General features: G+C 39.4%; 4 protein-coding genes across 4 annotated transcripts in view; all 4 read right to left on the bottom strand.

Moving 5' to 3' along the window:
• Positions 1-22,705, bottom strand: part of zgc:112334 — a gene marked incomplete at its 3' end in the record, with an annotated part of 817,035 nt that overhangs the window by 352,265 nt on the left and 442,065 nt on the right.
• Positions 1-22,705, bottom strand: part of prkar2ab (protein kinase, cAMP-dependent, regulatory, type II, alpha, B) — a 773,085-nt gene that overhangs the window by 352,263 nt on the left and 398,117 nt on the right.
• The window catches only part of celsr2 (cadherin, EGF LAG seven-pass G-type receptor 2), a 223,612-nt gene that overhangs the window by 91,139 nt on the left and 109,768 nt on the right, over positions 1-22,705 (bottom strand). The gene's annotated exons all lie outside the window — the stretch shown is intronic.
• The window catches only part of nuak2 (NUAK family, SNF1-like kinase, 2), a 28,929-nt gene continuing 7,909 nt past the window's right edge, over positions 1,686-22,705 (bottom strand). The window contains exons 2-6 of the mRNA XM_087303463.1: positions 15,992-16,112; positions 14,838-14,989; positions 7,753-7,818; positions 7,221-7,473; positions 1,686-3,503 (exon numbers count right to left, since the gene is read on the bottom strand). Coding sequence (XP_087159589.1) covers positions 2,524-3,503; positions 7,221-7,473; positions 7,753-7,818; positions 14,838-14,989; positions 15,992-16,112 — 1,572 coding nt within the window. The 3' untranslated portion in view covers positions 1,686-2,523. The remainder of the gene's footprint in view (positions 3,504-7,220; positions 7,474-7,752; positions 7,819-14,837; positions 14,990-15,991; positions 16,113-22,705) is intronic.

The raw sequence follows: 22,705 nt of genomic DNA, 5'->3' as shown, positions 1-22,705 counted from the left end.
AATAATCCTGGTTTCATGGCTATCACGTCTAACGTAAATTTAAGCTTTATATTAGCTAAGTATTTAAATGAACTGTTATTATCATCTGCGTTCAGACATACATAATCATTTGTAATAATTCGTCTGACATATCTTTTGTTTACACTGAACTGATAGCCGCACGCATATTGGCATATATTCTAATATTGGAAATAACGAACTTGCGCGCGGAAAAGACGTGATATGTGAACGGTCCGCTGGTATAGTTAATCCAGTGTGCGTGCGTATTAGCATTGGCGTATAAGCTCGGAACTTTAAACTAGCACACAGGTGGCATAACTTTGCTTAGTTGCAGCAGTTAGAATAAAACGTCTGAAACTGAACTTCAGACTCGGTGCAAACCAACACATATCAGTGATTCAGCATCCACATTTAGACTTAGACTTAGAAAACTTTATTGATCCCGCAGGAAATTGCTTACGCAATGACTGCCATAACACACAAAACACAGAAACACAAAACCACAAGACATAATAAATAATCCTGTTAAACAGCTTTAATTTGTGTTCATTAGATGATAAAGCTCAGCATTGTGCTGGAGTGCAGTGAGTGCTCTATTCTGTGCTGCTGAATGGCTGTGTTTACATTTCTGTCCTGTTTCGTCTGCTGCAAACAGCCAAACTGCTCACCACTGCGTATGACGTTGAGTGTTGTTAGGACACGGGGTTACAATGAAACCTGCTCACCTAATTTATATCATCTGCTAATTAATAACCTCATGTGGAACTCTGAATCTGCGTCTCATTTCAGAGTCTGCTTCTGTCCACCAGAGGTCACATTTCAGTCACAGACGCATGCTCTGAGAGCCTTCTTGACTGAATTAAATACACTGTTTTCCACCATCTGGCAACCCTGGTGCTGAAATATAATTGGCTAATCTGGCATTGTACGGGTTAAATGACCAAAACAAAGACAGCCATTCCGGCACGGAAAACACATTTAAAGCAGAATATCTGACTTCAGCATTGTGTCTCAGATAAAGAAGAGTCCAAAAACTTACATACAGCACCTTTAATTACGCTGCTGTCAGTTTAACAAATGCACTTTACTGATACCATTTGTACGAACAAATTAAGGAGTATTTTAGGGGGAAAACCCTTACGAGATGTCATGGCAAGGAGACTGTTACACTGATAAATATATGCAATTACCAAATCGAAAGTGAAAGTAAGTATGTGGCGAGGGGATTTTTTTTTAGTTTAGCAATATAGTTTATATTGTGATTTTCGAAAGTATCACATCGCTTTGTAAATGTTTATTTTTGCCATTTGTTGAGTCTCCTCATACAGTGTGATATGGCACTTGGACCCAGAAGCTGATTCATGTGACGTCACACTTAACGAGCAGATTGCATGTGGTCCAATTCAAAGTTGATTAACACCACAGACATAGTGTTGTGGATAGTTAGAAGTGCATTTGCTTTGGATTCATATTTGCTTGTTCTCGTCATTCGTTCTGATCGGATCTTATAAGTAATTGACCCTCTATAAACATCTTTATTTGTTGATGAAAATGTCCGTGCATGGTTTTTATCATTTGAAATTTTGTTTTGGTCTAGTTTCCATCAGTGAAATGATGTTATCGAATAATATCGTGAATTATTTGTCAACTGAACGAACACTGACAACACACAATAACAGACAGCATTTCCTCTTCATTTGTGCTGTTTTATTGGTCCGCTGATTCAGGGCAGATAAATCAGGCACTTTGGCAAAAACAAAAACATGCAGGAACTCAAACAAATATGACACCAAACACACAGAAAAGCACCTCATTACCTCCGTCAACACATGCCATGAATCCCAGAGAACACTGTATGAACTCCAGGAGATTCACACAAACACAAGACCTTTGACACTGAGATACCATTCGTCATTCATCCCTTTCTGAACTATTCTCACCCCCTCAAAAACAAAGAAGTTACCCACCATTACTCTACATGATTTAGAGGAGTTTGATCTCACCCTGTTAGTGTTATTCCCAGTGTGTTTACAGCAGTTTAAACACTCTCATCTGACAGAGTTCTTATCATGGAAAACAGAAGTCTGCACTGCGTACAGTCATAAACAGACTATGGTTTTTGGTGTAAAGTCAGAGATCCATCTTCAGATCCACTTTCAGTTGATCGTTTAGTCAGTCTTTGCATTGGGAGAACGTTTAGCTGTAGACGCCAACTTAAAAACAAGCAGAAGATCTGAAGTTCACAGCATGAGATTCATCTTCGGGACTTTCTTTTTTCACTAGCCAACACCATTAAGAGTCCATTAAAACCACAAACATTTCAAAGCACAACAGTCGCCGTCATTCGACAGCTGATCAGATAAAAACCACAAGAGTCTGCAATAAAACGCCACCAAAGAGTCCGCCAAACAGGGCTTCCTGTTCCTTGTCAGAACCCGCTTCCTGCCGGGTCTGAAATCTTACCAGTGTTCATCTGGCTTTGACTTATTTCCTGGAGATCCCGCACTTCAGTCTCCCTGCATCTCAGGTTGCGATTGCTCCCAAGGCTTGTTTGTAAGTCTGCGTGACGTTTTCACAGTCGGTGATTGAAAAAATGCTATCGGACACTCCTGCTCGGTAGGCGATCTCCATCTCCCAGTGTCCCTGAATCCTGTCCTCCTGCAGGTCCAGGAGATTGTCCGCCGAAACACATCCTCGCATCCTCTGTTTTCCCGACAGTCGCCCCATTGATGCAACAGGGATCTCCCGCTCGGGTAAGTCCAGTCTATCAAAGGACTCCGAGGAGAGGATGCTGTCTTCGCTAACCGCTCCGCTAGGTCGAGGTCGGTTCACCACTGCAGGCGAACACAGTGCAAGCTGATCCAGTGAGCCGAATTCCTGCAGTCCGCCGGAAAACTTGCTGTGGCGTTTGAGGATTCCTTTGCGGTGCGGAACAGGTGATGGGTTCCCAAGGGTTTGGCCAGAGTTCTGTGGAGAGAGGGAACAACAGCTGGACTCGCTTTCCGAAGGTTTCTTTAGGATGCCTTTCGGAGGTGGAGGAAGGACAGCGGCCACTAGTGCATTAGAGCTCTTCTCCTCTAAGGGAGTAAGCTGGGGTTCTGGGGGCGCCTTTAGTTTTAGGCTACCCCTCTTCTTCAGGATGCCTTTAGCGGGCCGCGGAGTCTCCTGCATGCTCTGCGAGATGTTGTTTTCCTTGCGGGACCTGCGTATGGAGCGCTGCCTCTGCACCGGCTCTCCTGTCCGCAGCAGGCAGCGCATCTTAGAGCTGCTCTCCAGCAGGGGGCGAGAGCTGCGCCGCAGCCAGTCCGCGATGCGGGTCGATCCATTGGTTTGGCTCACTACAGCTGCTGGTTCTGAAGCTGGATGTGCAGTTGCAGGATCACTCTGAGCCAGTAGGGGGAGCTCAAAGCCCCAGTTGACCCACCAGTGGCCGGCAATGTCCTCCAGTGTCGCTCTGCGCTCCGGGTTTACCATTAACATCCAGCGAATCAAACCACACGCATCTGTAGGGGGAGCAAAGAGAGTTAACATTTTTAAAGTTATTTTTTTTAGGTATTTTTGACTTTAGGACAATATGATGACAATATGATGACATTGTAAAGTTGGAGAGATAGTGGCGACCAAATTGCAAAGGTCCATGAGTTGGGATTTGCTACATGATGTAGTATTGAATTAACCTAGAACAGGCATGAGCAGTCCTGCTCCTCGAGGGCTTCCAACCTACTCTAAACAAAGTTCATCCTAAAATAATAATGCTATAACACTTAGTGTTGTCAAAAGAACCAGTACTTCACTACCAAGGTACTACAGAAAAAATGTACACAGTACCAGGTTTCCTGAAGTACAGTGAAAACCCTTATCACCCTTATGTTCAATGCCCTCAGAGCTTTGTTCATCTTCAGACACAAATGAAGATATTTTAGATGAATGCGAGAGCTCCCTCATCCTTCATAGTCAGCAAGGGTTCGAGATGCTCAAAGTCCAGAAAAGACCAAAAACACAGTCAAAGCATTCGGTGGTTCAGCTGTACAAAGCTTCATGAGCAATTTTGAGTGTTGTAAAACCATCTGTGTGGGCCTATATCTTCAGCTTCAGGTCAGAATGGCCCATTATTCTGGACCAGGGCTTAATTTGTGCCGGAACACACCAGATCCGGCACCTCTGAGATCTGATCTGGTACCTGATTTTACTGATCCCTCTCCTCAACCGCCCTCCTGCCCTGTCTGCTGTTCACTTTCAATTTCTTCCGAGACTCCCCAATCCTTTACTTTCGTCCGCGACAACCCACTGCCATCCAACACCCCATCCATTTTTCCCCTATCATGCATGACACCTCTCCATCCTTGGGTAACATGCTGGATCTGTTACCCCGGTCTGTTCCGGGAACTCACTGCTCTGGACAGTGTGGTGTTTAGGTGCTGCGCTGCTGACTCTAACGGGAATATGTTGTACTGTCTACAGTAAAAGCACACCCTGATGACCTGTTGTGGAAGAGAAGATATATGCACACAATATCATATCATAGCTCTTGTCACACAGAAGTGTTGTTGGAGCTTGGTATGATTACAGCTGAACACTGAAGACATGTGGAGTGTTCTGAAGATGTTTTTGGTCTTTTCTAGTCATTGAGCGCGTCAGGACTCTTGCTGTCTATGGAAGATGAGGGAGCTCTCGCACTGACATTAAAATATCTTCACTTGTGTTCAGAGCATGAACAGAGGTCTCAGGGGATTGAAATGAACGGAGAGTACTTAATAACAGAACTTATCTGCTAGGTGAACTAATCCTAGAGACGGATGTTAACTAGCTAATCAATATTTCCAGTCTGAGCTGAACTCTGTATTAAAATCTCCCCCCAGAGCCACGCTGGACACCTCTTGCCTACAATGAGGTGATCTGTGGTCAATTTCAGCCAGATGAAGGTCTGTTGGCAGTGCTCCACAGGTGTGTCCGGCACTGTGGCAGCGTGTCAAAGCTTTATGTAACTGTGCAAACGTCAGATGGAGCACACATGAACAGCCTGATCCTGGAGACACACCAACTGTACACACTCTCACACTCTTCCCGACTGAACACTCCTCTTTCAGCTCATCAGCTTGCCAATAAGAGCTGAACCCTAAAGACCAGCACAAAAGCTGTACTGCTGGTCAGCCTCCAGGAACAAGGTTGAGAAAAATAGCAAGATTGGCCAACTTTCCTGACTTTATAACTGATCGACAGTGCTGGAGTCTGTCCCACATTCAACACTAAAGGGCCAGTTCATGCAAAAAATGCACATGCCATCACATTTCAGGACTTCTGCTTTCTCTGTAGGGTCCTGAAGGAAGAATATCTTCATTTGTGCTTTGAAGATGAACAGAGGACTCAAGGGAAAGACATTGGCGTTATTAATTAATAGGGATGCACCCAGGGCTTAATTTGTGCCAGAACAAGCCGGATCCGGAACCTCTGAAATTTGACCTGGCACCTAATTTTACCGATACTTCTCCTCACACGCACACTTCCCACACTCGTCCGAAAAAATCCTAACACCACCAATACTGATAGCCGATATATTAGCCGATAAATATAATTTTCCTACATTTTCTGCATGATCGCAAAATCAAACGGCAAACACAAACAGTGAACAACTGATTTTATTTTAAACCTTAACTTGAGGAAAGTTTGAGCGGATTTTTGAACTTTATTAATGAACTGCTCTTGTCCATGGCCAACTTTGTTTTATGTAAATAAAAAAAAAAGACCAAAATAAAAAAACAAAAATAATGTAACAAATAATTTAACGTAAACTCAAATCAAAAATACCAGCAAAGTAGTAAAAACGTAGGCAGCAAGCATGTGTAGAAGTTCAACCGGTGGTAATAATACATCATTTATCGGCTTAAAGATATCGTCTGAGATTTGTTATCAGACTGATAATGAGAATTAGGGATGTGTACCAAGAACCGGTATGTAACTGCTAAATAGCGTAACACAAATGTGTAACTGCTAAATGGCGTAACATAAATGCGTAACTGCTAAATGGCATAACAAATGCATAACTGCTAAATGCTTAACATAAATGCGTAGCTGCTAAATGGCGTAACAAATGCGTAACTGCTAAATGCGTAACATAAATGTGTTACTGCTAAATGCGTAACATAAATGTGTAACTGCTAAATGTGAATGCGTAACTGCTAAATGTGCAATAAATGTGTAGCTGCTAAATGGCGTAACAAATGCGTTACTGCTAAATGCGTGACATAAATGTGTAACTGCTAAATGTGAATGCGTAACTGCTAAATGTGCAATAAATGTGTAACTGCTAAATGCGTAACATAAATGTGTAGCTGCTAAATGGCGTAACAAATGCGTTACTGCTAAATGCGTGACATATGCGTAACTGCTAAATGGCGTAACAAATGCGTTACTGCTAAATGCGTAACATAAATGTGTAACTGCTAAATGCGTAACATAAATGTGTAGCTGCTAAATGGCGTAACAAATGCGTTACTGCTAAATGCGTGACATAAATGTGTAACTGCTAAATGTGAATGCGTAACTGCTAAATGTGCAATAAATGTGTAACTGCTAAATGCGTAACATAAATGTGTAGCTGCTAAATGGCGTAACAAATGCGTTACTGCTAAATGCGTGACATATGCGTAACTGCTAAATGGCGTAACAAATGCGTTACTGCTAAATGCGTAACATAAATGTGTAACTGCTAAATGCGTAACATAAATGTGTAGCTGCTAAATGGCGTAACAAATGCGTAACTTCTAAATGCGTAACATAAATGCGTAGCTGCTAAATGGCGTAACAAATGCGTTACTGCTAAATGCGTGACATAAATGTGTAACTGCTAAATGTAAATGCGTAACTGCTAAATGTGCAATAAATGTGTAACTTCTAAATGCGTAACATAAATGCGTAGCTGCTAAATGGCGTAACAAATGCGTTACTGCTAAATGCGTGACATAAATGTGTAACTGCTAAATGTGAATGCGTAACTGCTAAATGTGCAATAAATGTGTAACTGCTAAATGCGTAACAAATGCGTAACTGCTAAATGCGTGACATATGCGTAACTGCTGAATGGCCTAACAAATGCGTTACTGCTAAATGCGTGACATATGCGTAACTGCTGAATGGCCTAACAAATGCGTTACTGCTAAATGCGTAACAAATGCGTAGCAAATGGTGTAACTCTTAAATGCGTAACATAATTGCGCTCTGACCTGATGGTTTGGAGGGTTTCCTGTAGCTCCCGCTGCTGATCTGCTGCACCAGTATGCGGTGGTCGTGTCCGTCGAATGGCATGGCTCCGTGCATCAGTGTGTAGAGCAGGACCCCCAGAGACCAGCTGTCCACCTCAGGCCCTCTGTACGGACGGCCGTTCACGATCTCCGGAGACGCGTACAGGGGACTCCCGCAGTACGTCTGCAGCAGTTTATCACCGCGGTACAAGTTGGACAGGCCGAAGTCTGCGATCTGGAACACACACAGCGATTTCCGTCACTTTCAGAGCTCACACATGGCAAAATAAACCTGTTTTAATACTAGTTTTTGTAAGTCAGAATGAGTTTTTGGGGTGGCTCAGTGGAAAACAATTAATGCTACCTGTGTGAACATGAATTAAGAGAGACGTATGACACATGAAATGCATTTGAGTATATTGTAATGCTAGGTGGTAACAATGTTGTGCAAATGAAGGATAGTTTGACAGTGAAGAGTTCATAAATATGAGAGTAAATCACAGATGGAACTCACTTTTATATTGCCGTTGCAGTCCAGCAAGATGTTCTCCAGCTTCAGGTCACGATGGACAATCCCGTTCTGTTAGAGAAAAGCAGAAAATAAGATTTTTTAATGAAAATAGCACAATGCTTTTTGAAAGAAAACACAATTAGACATTCACCAATATTCAATATATTATGATAATTAACATGGTATATGAATATACTGAGACTGTGCACACTTTAAAATACAGCAAACTATTCAGTATTGAAGCTTTTACTGTTTTATTTTAGACGTTCGAGATTGCGTTGGCAGTGTTGTTCATAACAGAGTCTGGATGGGTTCATTAGCTTAATAATTCAAACATTCACAGATTCGCATGTTAATCTGGATATACTGGTTGAAGTTTCTGTGACTGTTTATAGGGATGTATCATTAGAAACTATAGTCTGAACATGCATTAAATATGAAAACAAAAGATTCTCAGTTGATTGCTGTAGCAAAGTAATGCTTTGACTCCTTTTTGTATCCTATTCGCTAAATATTAATAAATAACTCTAATATAAATTATTAAATTGCTCTGTAATGTCCATCATCAATCAGTCATCAGATATGGAAACTAGAAATGCATTTAAATGATATAGTTGATCATGATTGTTTATATTTAGACTGTAATATTATAGCTTAAATATTTGAGCGTAAACGCTCCCACAGGTTGACAGATGACAGTAAATGTGTTAAAATCTATTACTCTTCCTACATATCAGAAAACAGGGCTAAAATATGTGGTTAGAAGTCTTAGAACTTTCCAACGATATATGGTTTGCCATAATCAGAGTTGCGTTTCCGAAAACCATTGTTAGCAAACTAAGGTCACAAGTTGTGTCGTTACAAACATAGTTTGTTGATTTGGCGTTTCCCAAATCTATCGTGCCAAGGGACATTCGCAAACGGCATCGCAAACTTGTACGCTTGCAACTGCACCTCTAGAGCTGTAGCTAGAAGCAGAGTTCCTGGCTGTGTGCTATTCCCAGTTATTCCTCCTATGCCCCATTCATTTAGATCAGGGGTCACCAAACTTGTTCCTGGAGGTCCGGTTACCTGCAGATTTGAGCTCCAACCTTAATCAACACACCTGAACAAGCTAATCAAGCTCTTACTAGGTGTACTTGAAACAGTCAGGCAGGTGTGTTGAGGCAAGTTGGAGCTAAACCCTGCAGGAACACCGGCCCTCCAGGACTGAGATCAGTGACCCCTGATCTAGAATGTTCCAACATTTAAATTTAGAATGATTTAAGAAACACAGTAGGCTCATCTCTCTCAGGTGTCATTTGCTTTCAAAGCATTTTTACAGTTCATTTTTTCGATCTTTATATTGACAATTGCGTTCCCTTCGTAGTGCACTTTGAAAACATTTACTCCATTTTGAACGCAGCCGTGGCTCATGACGAAAACTATAGGTGATCTATCATTTAAAAGTGGAATGTAGGCTATGTTACATCTCCGAAACTTTTAAAAACAAATATATATATATATATATATATATATATATACATATAGCATGAGTTAATGCTTTTAATTTATAGTGGGTTATTTATTAAGGATCTGTGTTGTATATGACACGAGTCTGCTGGATAGAACATTTCTGCAGTGGTTTGCATGTGTCAAACTGTAAAAGTAGACTTTTCAAAACAATTACAAATAAATAAACAATACCCTACTTAATAATAATAATAATAATAATTCATTCATTCATTTTCTTGTCGGCTTAGTCCCTTTATTAATCCGGGGTCGCCACAGCGGAATGAACCGCCAACTTATCCAGCAAGTTTTTACTCAGCGGATGCCCTTCCAGCCGCAACCCATCTCTGGGAAACATTCACACACATACTCATACACTACGGACAATTTAGCCTACCCAATTCACCTGTACCGCATGTGTTTGGACTGTGGGGGAAACCGGAGCACCTGGAGGAAACCCACGCGAAGGCAGGGAGAACATGCAAACTCAACACAGAAACACCAACTGAGCTGAGATTTGAACCAGCGACCTTCTTGCTGTGAGGCAACAGCACTACCTACTGCACCACTGCTTCGCCATAATAATAATAATAAGTATTATTTCTTAATAAATAGCCTACTGTAAATTAGGCCTACAACCATTACTGATTTATATGATTAATATATGAGATTAGAATACGTGTTAGCTAAGTGATTTCATATGGAATATTCTCATTAATATTTGTAAAGGAAACGTATATGAGTTCTATATGTGTCGTTTCCATATATTTCAGTTAATATGGAGAGTGAGTGCATGTTTTTACCAAAACTAATATTGGATTTTTTTTTGAATGTGTGTGCAACAATATAATTTGCATAAAATGATGGGGTTTTTCTGTAAAGTAGTTCCTCCAGCCAGTTTAGAGCATCATTACTGGCGTTTTACATTAGAACTAACATAGTTCAAGCGATGGATCTGCCACAGAGAAGCTATGGGTTTTGGGAAACACTCGTCACTACATGGCTCTTTTCCCAAATGATGCATCATACTATGATCGTTCAGCCACGAGTTACGTCATTGTTTGGGAAACACACCGTAGATTAGGATTTAATTGCAAAGAAGTGATGTAAATGTAGGTGTCCAGGGTTAGAGGTTATTTAGCGTGTTTCTTCAGTGTTTTCAGTCTTTCCCTGAAGGGTGGCGATGAACATTAAAGAGCCGATCCTCCCTATACGCAACCCATACCGCTGAACCACCAGGGGCCGCTGCTCGCTCTTAAATGTGAGTCTGTTCTCTGCTTTGGCTTTGTTTAGACATGAAAACACTTTAAAATAAATATAAAACCGGCAGGATTCCCTTTCCTTTTCATTACAGGTGCCGTCTCCCCTCCTATTCAATCCTAAAACAAAAGTCATATAGCGCAGATAAAGTCTGTGGTTTGTGGTTAAAGTCTACAGTCTATGGTTTGAACAGACATACACAATTAATAATAATAACATCTAAAGATGCCGATTATGACTATTTTTTTTTTTTTACGCAACTAATTTCGTCCTAAATGAGCATAAACAGTTAGGAAGCCGTCGACTGCCTTCATCATAACATTAGATGTGTGCATTTATAAAGTGACACCTGTTATTTAATGTAATCAAACGAAAATAAACGAATAAATGAGAGATTCACTCTTTAACTCGATTCTGTTTCTTTGTAAGGGCTATTCATGTTAATAAGCTGAACTGTTTACTCGTGTATCTGCTGCTAATGTATACTGTTTATTTTTTCTTTTGTAAATAACAATAAAACACTTTTAACTGTCCATCTACACTGAAACAGCTCCACAATAACAGATTTAGTCATTTGGTTTTTATTTGGGGGAATTCCTTATAATTTTCACATCCCAATGTTGAGAGTATCGCAGACTTTCACTGTCCTCGAACCTTCAAACCTTCAACACAATGTACATCACCTGTCAGCTATATATATCTAGATTCTATTATGCAATTGTAACTCCACAACACACACTTCAACCCTAAACTGACACAGTCTGGGCTGTTTTAAACTCAAGTTACGCTTCCTTTCAGTCTGTTTTCGGATGAAATACACCCCGGGTGACGCAGTAATGGAAAACTCGTAACTTAACACGTTTAATCCTGACATTTTTCCTTGCTATTTGAGAATATACATCTTACTTCCTTAGTAACACACCTCTGTAAGTCACAGCTCCTGGGATATTATGTTAGATGAGCTTTTATATTGGTCACAATAGTGAGAATCAGCGGAGTCGGAGCTGCGCTGGAACTCAATTGTTGACTATTTTAGTACTCAGCGCTACAGTTGTGATTGTTAGCAGATTTAGCTAGCAGGAAGTGTGTAAACTGATCTGGGCTGTGTTTCCCAAACAATGATGGAGCTCGAAATGATTGATGTAGTGACTTGAGTGTTTCCCTAAACCGTAGTTTCTGTCGCAGATCCATCGCTTGAACAACGTTAGTTATAACATAAAACGCCCACAATGACACTCTAAACAGGGTGCAGCCGTAAAGCCATTAACAACACGCTAACACATCATAATTCAGGCATTTTCTTGTCGGCTTAGTCCCTTTATTAATCCAGGGTCGCCACAGTGGAATGAACCGCCAACTTATCCAGCAAGTTTTTACGCAGCGGATGCCCTTCCAGTGTTTGTTGTTTGTGTTTGGTCTGTGGGGGAAACCGGAGCACCCGGAGGAAACCCACGCGAACACAGGGAGAACATGCAAACTCCACACAGAAACACCAACTGAGCCGGGGTTCGAACCAGCGACCTTCTTGCTTTGGGGCAATAGCACTACCTATTGCGCCACTGCGTCGCCACGTTACCTAATCTCATATATAAATCATATGAATCATTAATGGCTGTGTTTTACAGTAGGCAGTTGAAGAAATGTAAAGAAATGAAGAAAAGTAGTCCTTACTAACAGAGCAGTGTGATTTGGGGAAAATATTCTGATTCATTATGTTTTGGCAGATGCTGTGATTTGCTTTGTAAATTAATTTTGTAGTCAAGCTTCAGCTCAATAATCTGTAATTCCACGACAGCTCCTAAAAACGACCAGGTTTTGTTCGGTGTCTGTGACTTTAAACCCAAATATTCCCAGATCAGTGATGCTTTCTTTTCTTTAATTATTAATTCGCCTATTAATGCTTCTGAAGCAGCAGACTCCTGCTATTAACTGCAACACTTTCAATTGCGATTCTATTTTGATTAATCACACAGCCCTACTTACTACTAATAATTTAAATTTAAATTATAATTTAAATCATCCCAAATTGAAATGTTGTAAATGAATAGGGCATAGGGGGGATAACTGGGAATAGAACACAACCAATAACTCTGCTTCTAGCTACAGCTGTAGCGGTGCAGAGGATGCAGTTTGCCACTGTTTAATTGTGGGAACGAGGGATTTGGGAAACGCCAAATCAACAAACTATGTTTGTAACAGTGACCTGAGGTGGTTAACGAGGGTTTTCAGAAACGCACTGCAGGTCATAAACGTCTAAACAATCTGTTTTTTTTATTTTTGTTTAAGTGTTTAATTCTTGCCCAAAGCAAACACTAGCAACACTATTGTGCATTTATAATTCAATATGTCAGTCATCATGAACTTATTTCACACTAGCAGAATGATTTCTCATTTTAAATCTCAGTCAGAATTATTCGCCCTCCTGCATATTATTTTCCCCCAATTTCTGTGTAACGGAGAGCAGATTTCTTCAGCACATGTCTAATCATAATAGTTTTAATAAATAATCTCCAAAAGCTGATTTATTTTCTCTTTGTCATGCTGACAGCACATAATATTAGACTAGATCTTCAAGACACTAGTGTTCAGCTTAAAGTGACATGTAAAGGCTTCACTAGGGTAATTAGGGTAAAGTTAGGGTAATTAGGCAAGTCATTGTATAACAGTGGTTTGTTCTGGAGACAATCCAACACTAATATTGCTGAAGATGTGAATAATATTGAGCTTAACATGACTTTAACACTATTAAACACTGCTTTTATTCTAGCACAAATAAAACACATCAGACTTTCTCCAGAAGAACAAATATTAGAGGAAACACTGAGAACAACTCCTGAATCTGTTCAACATCATCTGGCAAATATAACAAAACAGTAATAATAAAGTCACAGGAGGGCGAATAATTCTGACTATATATATATATATTTGTGTTGTGTGTGTGTGTGTGTGTGTGTGTGTGTGAGCTTGTACTGACACCGTTGAGCTGTTAAAACTCTTTGTCTCTATCAGAGCATCAGTTGTGTGTGTGTGCGTGTGTGTGTGTGTGCGTGTGTGCGTCTGAAGCTCAAGCGTGTCTCTGTGTGTGTTCAGGCATGCGGAGGCTGATGTGTGTGTGTGTGTGTGTGTGTGTGTGTGTTATGCAATCTCTCTGTCTGGCCCTCCTCAGCACACAAAGGGCTTCTGGGAGATTCTGCAGAGCATGAGAAACATTCACATGATGTCCTGCTGATGCTCAGTGCAGAGCTCTCTGAAGATGAGGAGCAACACACACACACACACACACACACACACACACACACACACAGTCTGTAGTTCTACAGCAATAACACACGTGAAACACTACACAGAGAGCAAACCTTTAGTATACTAGTGTTTGATTGATTGTTGGGCATCACGGTGGGCAGCATGATCACCTCACAGAAAGAAGGTCTCTGGTTTGAGTCTCGGCTGGGTCAGTTGGTGTTTCTGTGTGGAGTTTGCATGTTCTCCCCGTGTTGGTGTGGGTTTCCTCCGGGTGCTCCGGTTTCCCCCACAGTCCAAACACATGCACTATAGGGAACTGATGAACTACACTGGCCGTAGTGTATAAGTGTGTGTGTAAATGAGTGTGAATGGGTGTTTCCCAGTATTGGGTTGCAGCTGTGTAAAACATATGCTGGATAAGTTGGCGGTTCATTCTTCTGTGGCGGCTCCAGATAAATAAGAGACTAAGCTGAAGGAGAATGACTGAATATTTGAGGTTAGTGTTCGAGTGACTGAAGATATTGCAATATATTACGCCAACCTTTGATGGAGAGCGGCACGGTGGCAAACCTTTAATATACTAGTGTATGATTGATTTTAAAGATGCGTTTTTTAACATTTTTCATTTTGCCGTTGTTCAGTTTGCCGTTTAGTTGTGACTTTTGTAATTTGTATTGTTTTTAAAGTCAGTTTTGCTCATTTTTGTGGTGTAATTAACACTAAACAGAACACAGAGAGACATTACAGACAACACTGGGCTTGGACGTTTGCTGTTTTGGCTGTTTTTATCTATTTTTTACTAGCCTTTATAGTTTATAGTGAAGTTTATTTCAGGTTTTGTGTTCTTTTAGTAAAAATAACTAAACTGTAAAACAAAAAAATGAGATTTTTGCCCTTTATTTATACATATATAGTTTATAGATCCATTAGTCTATAGATTTGAGTAATATTCCTTTATTTAGGTGATTTTGTACTTGAATTAATTAAACATGAAAATGGACAAGAAATTATAAATATATCTATGTTTGTGTGTGTGTGTGTGTGTGTGTGTGTGTGTGTGTGTGTGTCTGTGTCTGTGTGTGTGTGTGTCTGACCCTGTGGCAGTAGTGTACAGCAGAGACGATCTGTCTGAAGAAGTGTCTGGCCTGCGTCTCTGCCAGCGGCTGAGCGTCACAGATGTAGTCGAATAAATCTCCTCTGCTGGCCAACTCCATCACGATCACGATCTTATCCTTGTTCTCGAACACTGAAACACACACACACACATGTTGGTTTTAGTGATTTATGAGGACTCTCCACAGGCGTAATGTGTTTTATACAGATAAACACTTCCCCTAAACCAACACACACACACACACACACACATGCACACACACACACACGCACACACACACACACACGCACACACACACACACACGCACACGCGACAGATTCTGAATGACAAAAAGAGTTTGTTAAATATGATTAGGAGGACACAAGACATGTCCTCATAAACCACCTTAACGAAAACACCAAGCTTACACACATTTCTGTCCTCGTAAACCACATAATCAAGCACACACACACAGACACATATGCGCACACACAAACAGATGCAGACATGCAAAGCACACACAGACACACACACACATGAAGTAATGCACTCGCATACACACACATGCACACTCACATAGACACAAAAACACACACACACACATCTTTAAACCAGTGTGTGTGTTTACGAGCACAGAAATGTGTGTGTGTGTGCGAGTGCAGTTGTGTGTGTGTGTTTGCGAGTGCAGTTGTGTGTGTGTGTTTGCGACCACAGATGTGAATGAGTGAGTGTGTATGTGTGTGTATTTGTGAGCGCAGACATCAGTGTGTGTGTGTGTATTTAAGATTGCAGATGCGAGTGTGTGTGTCTGCCAGCGTAGACTGTCTGTGTGTGTGTGTGTGTGTGTCTGTGTGTGTGTGAGTCTGTCTGTGTGTGTGTTTGTGTGTGTGTGTCTGTGAGTCTGTCTGTGTGTGTGTGTGAGTCTGTCTGTGTGTGTGTGTGTGTGTGTGTGTGTGTGTGTGTGTGAGTCTGTCTGTGTGTGTGTGTGTGTGTGTGTGTCTGTGTGTGTGTCTGTGTGTGTGAGTCTGTCTGTGTGTGTGTTTGTGTGTGTGTGTCTGTGTGTGTGTGAGTCTGTCTGTGTGTGTGTGTGTGTGTGAGTCTGTCTGTGTGTGTGTGTCTGTGTGTGTGTCTGTGTGTGTGTGTGTGTGTGTTACCTTCATAAATGCTGATGATGTGCGGGTGGCTGAGAGACGACATGATCTCGATCTCCCGCCGGATGTGTGTGAGCTCCTGCTCGTCTCTGATCTTCTCCTTACGGATGGATTTAATGGCCACCTGACCGACAAAACACACATCATATAACACACCGTCAGTAATATCACACGTGTTTAATAATTCAACAGCCTATAATTAATGATTCCTTCATCATTAATACAGTAGAATCATTCATTCACTCAATCATCTTCCTTCAGCTTAGTCCCTTTATTCATCAGGGGTCGCCACAGCAGAATGAACCGCCAACTATTCCACTATTCGACAGACACAAGCCCCGCCCATCACGTGAATCCGCGTCTATTCTGAAGTTCATTTGAAGCTTGAATGAAGCGGATTTAATGCGTGAATGAAGCGAGTAAACTCACGCGGCTATTTACACATGAATAGTGCGATTTATCCGCGCGTTCCGCGTCTGGTGTGAACACAGCATAACCCTTTCACAAACGCAGATAATAACATAAAAAACCAGGGAGAAACTAAAAACAAGCACAGAAATCTTGAACTATTGACTGAGCTGAGGTTTTCAAAGATGATAGTGGAAGTAAAGTGTTGAGCTTTACGCTCTGCTGCGAATGATTTCAAGCATCAGAAAACCGAAAAGGGTAGCGGCCAAATGAAGAGCCAACTTTGGGCCTGCCGAGCGTATTAAAACCATCAGAGCGCAGATTTCCACATGTTTCCTGAATGTTAAGAAGGGACTGTTAATATAGTGGAGTTTCCCCAGAAGAGTTTTGCTAATGAACAGAACCAATGAATTAGTCAACGTGATTGAAGAGAAGGAAAATTCAAAATAGAGAATACAGCAGACAGTGCTGAGAATTAAACAGTAACACAAACAACTGCTGCACGATAGACAACATCCAGAGTGTGGAGGAGAGTTAATGAAGCCGATCTGTAGAGGAAGTCCCCATAATCCAGAATTGGTGATGCTGTTCATCTGGCAATGCTGTTTTGAAGAGTGCGTATAGGAAGATCTGTATTTATTTGATATTAATTATAGATCATGTTGGCAATATCAGCCTAATTTAGAGATGTCATTCATGTCTCCTGTTTTTAAACTTGCCGGATCAGTATTTCAGTAGAAAGTCTAGATAATAATCAGTAGAGCTGTGAATCATTCATCTTGCATAACCCTGCCGGAATGAAAGTGATATTTTCACACTAATCATTTACGCATAAACAATACTTCCTGCTTACTGTAAACGTGCCGTCACCGACTGACAGATAACAATAATGACATTATCATCACACACAGCAGTGATGCGCGCGCGTGTGCGTGTGTGTGTGTGTGTGTTAGGGCGGCACGATAGATAATAACAAAAGGGTATACACATGAAATTCAACACCTATTAAGAGCTAGTATTTCCATACTTTTGAAGACCTCATCACCAGTTTCCATAACATGTGACACATAATAACTGATATTATGTAGTATTTACTCCATTCTGACTGTCATTTTACCCGACTACCCCTTCATAAGAGAAACAGAAAATGATCATTAGACTAGGGCTGAGCGCTAAACCGTTTGAGCAGTGGCAATAGTCTCATGGCAGGATTAGATTATTTATTGAAGATTAAAACATAAATATTATTTTAATCATATAATGTGTGTAATGACAGTGGTGTGATCTAGGTATTACAACACTGAGGTGGTTTATGAGGACATCCTTTTGTCCTTGTAATGTAAAATGCTTTGAAGTCATACTAATGGGGGTCTTTTGTCATTCAGAAGTCTTCACAGGTTTCAGTGTGTTTACAGTGTACAATATATTACGACTATGGTACAAACCACTAAAACTAACCCGTGTGTGTGTGTGTGTGTGTGTGTGTGTGTGTGTGTGTGTGTGCATGTTTGTCCATCTGCTGGCCCTGGTGACCCGTAGAGACGCGTCTGACGCTCTCAAACCGCCTGAGGAATGTTAAACATGCCTGACGACACACACACACACACACAAAAGACACAAAGACAACAAACACAAGCCTTCATATGCAACCCTGTTCACTGACGTCAGAACAGCACGACCCCTCCACAATCAGCACTGCTCCCTCAAAAACACACACAGACACACACACACACACACACACACTTGGGTAGTTATGGATTGTATGTGATCTGAATCAAGTAATCTATGAGTAACCTAAAAATAATCTACAAAAGTCATCTAAAAGCAAACTACAAGAGCACAAAAGTAATCTAAATATAATCTACAGATGAGCACAAATATAATGTAAAAGTAATCTACAAAAGGGCACAAAAGTAATCCTAATGTAATCTACAGAGGAGCACAAAAGTAATCTATATGTAATCTACAAAAGTCATTTACAAGAAGAGCACAAAATCTATATTTATCTATATGCAATCTAAAAAGTAATCTACAAAAGTAATCTAAAAGCAGTTTAAGGGCACAAAAGTAATCTAAATGTAATCTAAAGAAGAGCACAAATGTAATGCAAGTAATCTACAAAAGAGCACTAAAGTAATCTATATATAACCTTAAAGTAATCTACAAAATTCATACAAAAGGGGAACAAAATTAATCTATATGTAATCTACAAAAGAGCACAATAGTAATCTAAATGTAATCTACAGAAGTGCACAAATGTAATCCAAACGTAATTTACAAATGGGCACACGTCATGTAAAAATAATCTACAAAAGGGCACAAAAGTAGTCTACATGTAACCTAAAAGTAAACTACAAAGAAGCACAAGTAATCTATATGTAATCTACAAAATAATATAAATGTAATGTAAGTGTAATATAAAAGTAATCCAAAAGTACTCAGATTACATCAACATAACTAAACATGATATTATATTACAGACTTCACATTGCAGTTTAATTTGAAATCAGTAACTGATTATAAGTATTCCACCCAGCACACACACACACACACACACACACACACAGGCTCAGGAATCTCACACCCGCTCAGGCCCGTCACCGGCAGAGCAAACGTTAAAGCTGAACGCCTTCAGCCTTTCAGAGCTACAAAAACAACCGACATTCCAGAGCCTTAAAGCCAAAACACTGACCTGAAGAACCTGAAAAATCACTCCTGAATTACAATACACACACACACACACACACACACACACACAGACCAGCGGACACTTCCCAGAAAACACCAAAGAGACTCTGTTCACGATGAAAATCCCTCTAAACACACAAAACTAAACAAAAGATCTCTAAAATAACACAAACAGAACCAAGTTTATTCCTGAAAACACTAAAGAAACCTGATTCTCCATAAAAGACAACAAAGAAATATCTCTAAACAACAAAACACAGAGAATACTTGTGAAAAATAAACAAAGATACTTAATTTGTGAGAGTGCACGGTAAATAAAAAACATCAAAATAATAAATGAAGAAGAGTCTTCCTAAAAAACTAAAACACTTTTGATGTTGTATTTTGTAAATGGAATAAAGTAGAAATTAAGAAAAAACAAAACAAGATAATGGCTAAAAGCATGACACCTAAATATAAAATATCTTTATGACAATAATTCAGAATATTACAAATATAATAGTTACAATAAAAGCCATTTCTCCAAGTAAAATCCCATCAGACTTTTACATATAAATGATAATAAATTTTGCCTTTTTACTGCAAAACTGTGGGAAATATTAGAAAAGGTATAGAAATAAGACAGGAGTGAGTAATTGAATATTGAGAGTGATATTGCTGCTGTGAAAGTGTGAATCAGCTGCATGAGTAAGAGCTCGGAGTAAACAGTGAGTGTCTGCGCTGAGTTATAAACAGCTCATCAGACTGCTCTTATCAGCGGAAGAGGAAACACCCCATATTTCCCTCGCCAGCATGAGGGAAAACCCACAGAGAATCACACAAACACTGACTATAGAGAACTGAAAACACACACTTCCCTATCTGTGTCACTCAAATACTGCAGAAACACAATCATGTCAAATCAGGTTAAAGAGAAAACTGCGTCCCTGCGTCTCCACAATCACAGCATAATGACATGACAGTCATAATAACAGCATTAATAACAGCATTAATAACGGCATTATTCCCGCCATTAATAACAGCATTATAGACGGCATTAATAGCAGCAATAATAATAGCATTATTGAAGGCATTAATAACAGCATTATTGACCCCATTAATATTGGCATTATTAACGGAAATAATAACGGACATTAATGACAGCATTATTAACGGCATTATTGACTGCATTAATTACGGAATTAATAATGCATTATTAACGGCATTAATAATAGCATAATTGACAGCATAAATAACGGCATTATTAACAGCATTATTGACTGCATTAATAATAGAATTATTGACAGCATTAACAACGGCATTATTGACTGCATTAATAAGGAATTAATACCGGCATTAATAACAGCATTTTGAACTGCATTATTGACGGCTTTAATAACGGAATTAATAATGCCATTATTAACGGCATTAATGACAGCATTATTAACAGCATTAATAACAGAATTATTGACAGCATTATTATCAGCATTAACAACGGAATTAATGACGGCATTATTGACGGCATTAATATCGCAATTAATAAGGGAATTAATAATGGCATTAAAAACGGAATTAAAAACAGCTTTATTGATGGCATTAATAACGGTATGATGGCATTTTAATGGCATTATTAACAGCATTAATAGCTGCATTATTGATGGCATTAATATCAGCATTAATAACGGAATGACGGTATTATTAATGGCATTAATAACAGCATCAATAATGGAATTAATGACGCTTTATCAATGGCATTAATAACAGAATTAATGATGGCATTAATAACAGCATTGATAAGAACATTAAAGACAGCATTATTAACGGCATTTATAATGCATTACTAACTGCATTAATAATGGAATTAATAACGGCATTATTAACAACATTAATTATGGCATTATTAACTGCATTAATAGTGACTTTACTAACAGCTTTATTAACGGCATTAATAGTTACATTAATAACGGCATCAATAACGACATTATTAATGGCATTAATAACAGCGTTATTAACGGCATTAATAGCTTCATTAATAACGGCATTATTAACAGCATTAATAGCGACATTAATAACAACATTAATAGAGACATTAATAACAGCATTAATGACGGAATTAATATCGACATTAATAACAACATAAATAGCGACATTGATAACGGCATTAATAACAACATTAATAATGGCATTATTAACGGCAGTAATAGTGACATTAATAACGACTTTAATAACAGCATAAAAGACGGAATTAATAGCGACATTAATGGCCACATTAATAACGGCATTAATAGCAACATTAATAACAGCAGCAATAGTGACATAAATAACGGCAGTAATAGCGACATAAAGAATGGCATTATTAACGGCAGTAATAACAGCATTAATAACGGCAGTAATAGTGACATTAATAACGACAGTAATAGCGACATAAAGAATGGCATTATTAACGGCAGTAATAACAGCAGTAATATCGACATTAATAACGTCATTAATAGCAACAATAATAACGGCAGTAATAGTGACATAAATAACGGCAGTAATAGCGACATAAAGAATGGCATTATTAACGGCAGTAATAGTGACATTAATAACGACTTTAATAACAGCATAAATGACGGAATTAATAGCGACATTAATGGCCACATTAATAACGGCATTAATAGCAACATTAATAACGGCAGCAATAGTGACATAAATAACGGCAGTAATAGCGACATAAAGAATGGCATTATTAACGGCAGTAATAACAGCATTAATAACGGCAGTAATAGTGGCATTAATAACGGCAGTAATAGCGACATAAAGAATGGCATTATTAACGGCAGTAATAACAGCAGTAATATCGACATTAATAACGGCATTAATAGCAACATTAATAACGGCAGCAATAGTGACATAAATAACGGCAGTAATAGCGACATAAAGAATGGCATTATTAACGGCAGTAATAACAGCAGTAATAACGGCAGCAATTGTGACATAAATAACGGCAGTAATAGCGACATAAAGAATGGCATTATTAACGGCAGTAATAACAGCAGTAATAACGGCAGCAATTGTGACATAAATAACGGCAGTAATAGCGACATAAAGAATGGCATTATTAACGGCAGTAATAACAGCATTAATAACGGCAGTAATAGTGGCATTAATAACGGCAGTAATAGCGACATAAAGAATGGCATTATTAACGGCAGTAATAACAGCAGTAATATCGACATTAATAACGGCATTAATAGCAACATTAATAACGGCAGCAATAGTGACATAAATAACGGCAGTAATAGCGACATAAAGAATGGCATTATTAACGGCAGTAATAACAGCAGTAATAACGGCAGCAATTGTGACATAAATAACGGCAGTAATAGCGACATAAAGAATGGCATTATTAACGGCAGTAATAACAGCAGTAATAACGGCAGCAATTGTGACATAAATAACGGCAGTAATAGCGACATAAAGAATGGCATTATTAACGGCAGTAATAACAGCAGTAATAACGGCAGCAATAGTGACATAAATAACGGCAGTAATAGCGACATAAAGAATGGCATTATTAACGGCAGTAATAACAGCAGTAATAACGGCAGCAATTGTGACATAAATAACGGCAGTAATAGCGACATAAAGAATGGCATTATT

This window comes from Danio rerio, chromosome 22 (genome assembly GCF_052040795.2).
Source record: "Danio rerio strain M-AB ecotype USA chromosome 22, GRCz13ab, whole genome shotgun sequence".
NCBI classification, from domain to species: Eukaryota; Metazoa; Chordata; class Actinopteri; order Cypriniformes; family Danionidae; genus Danio; species Danio rerio.
The sequence above is the reverse complement of the archived record's forward strand: the minus strand, read 5'-3'. Positions and strand labels throughout refer to the sequence as shown.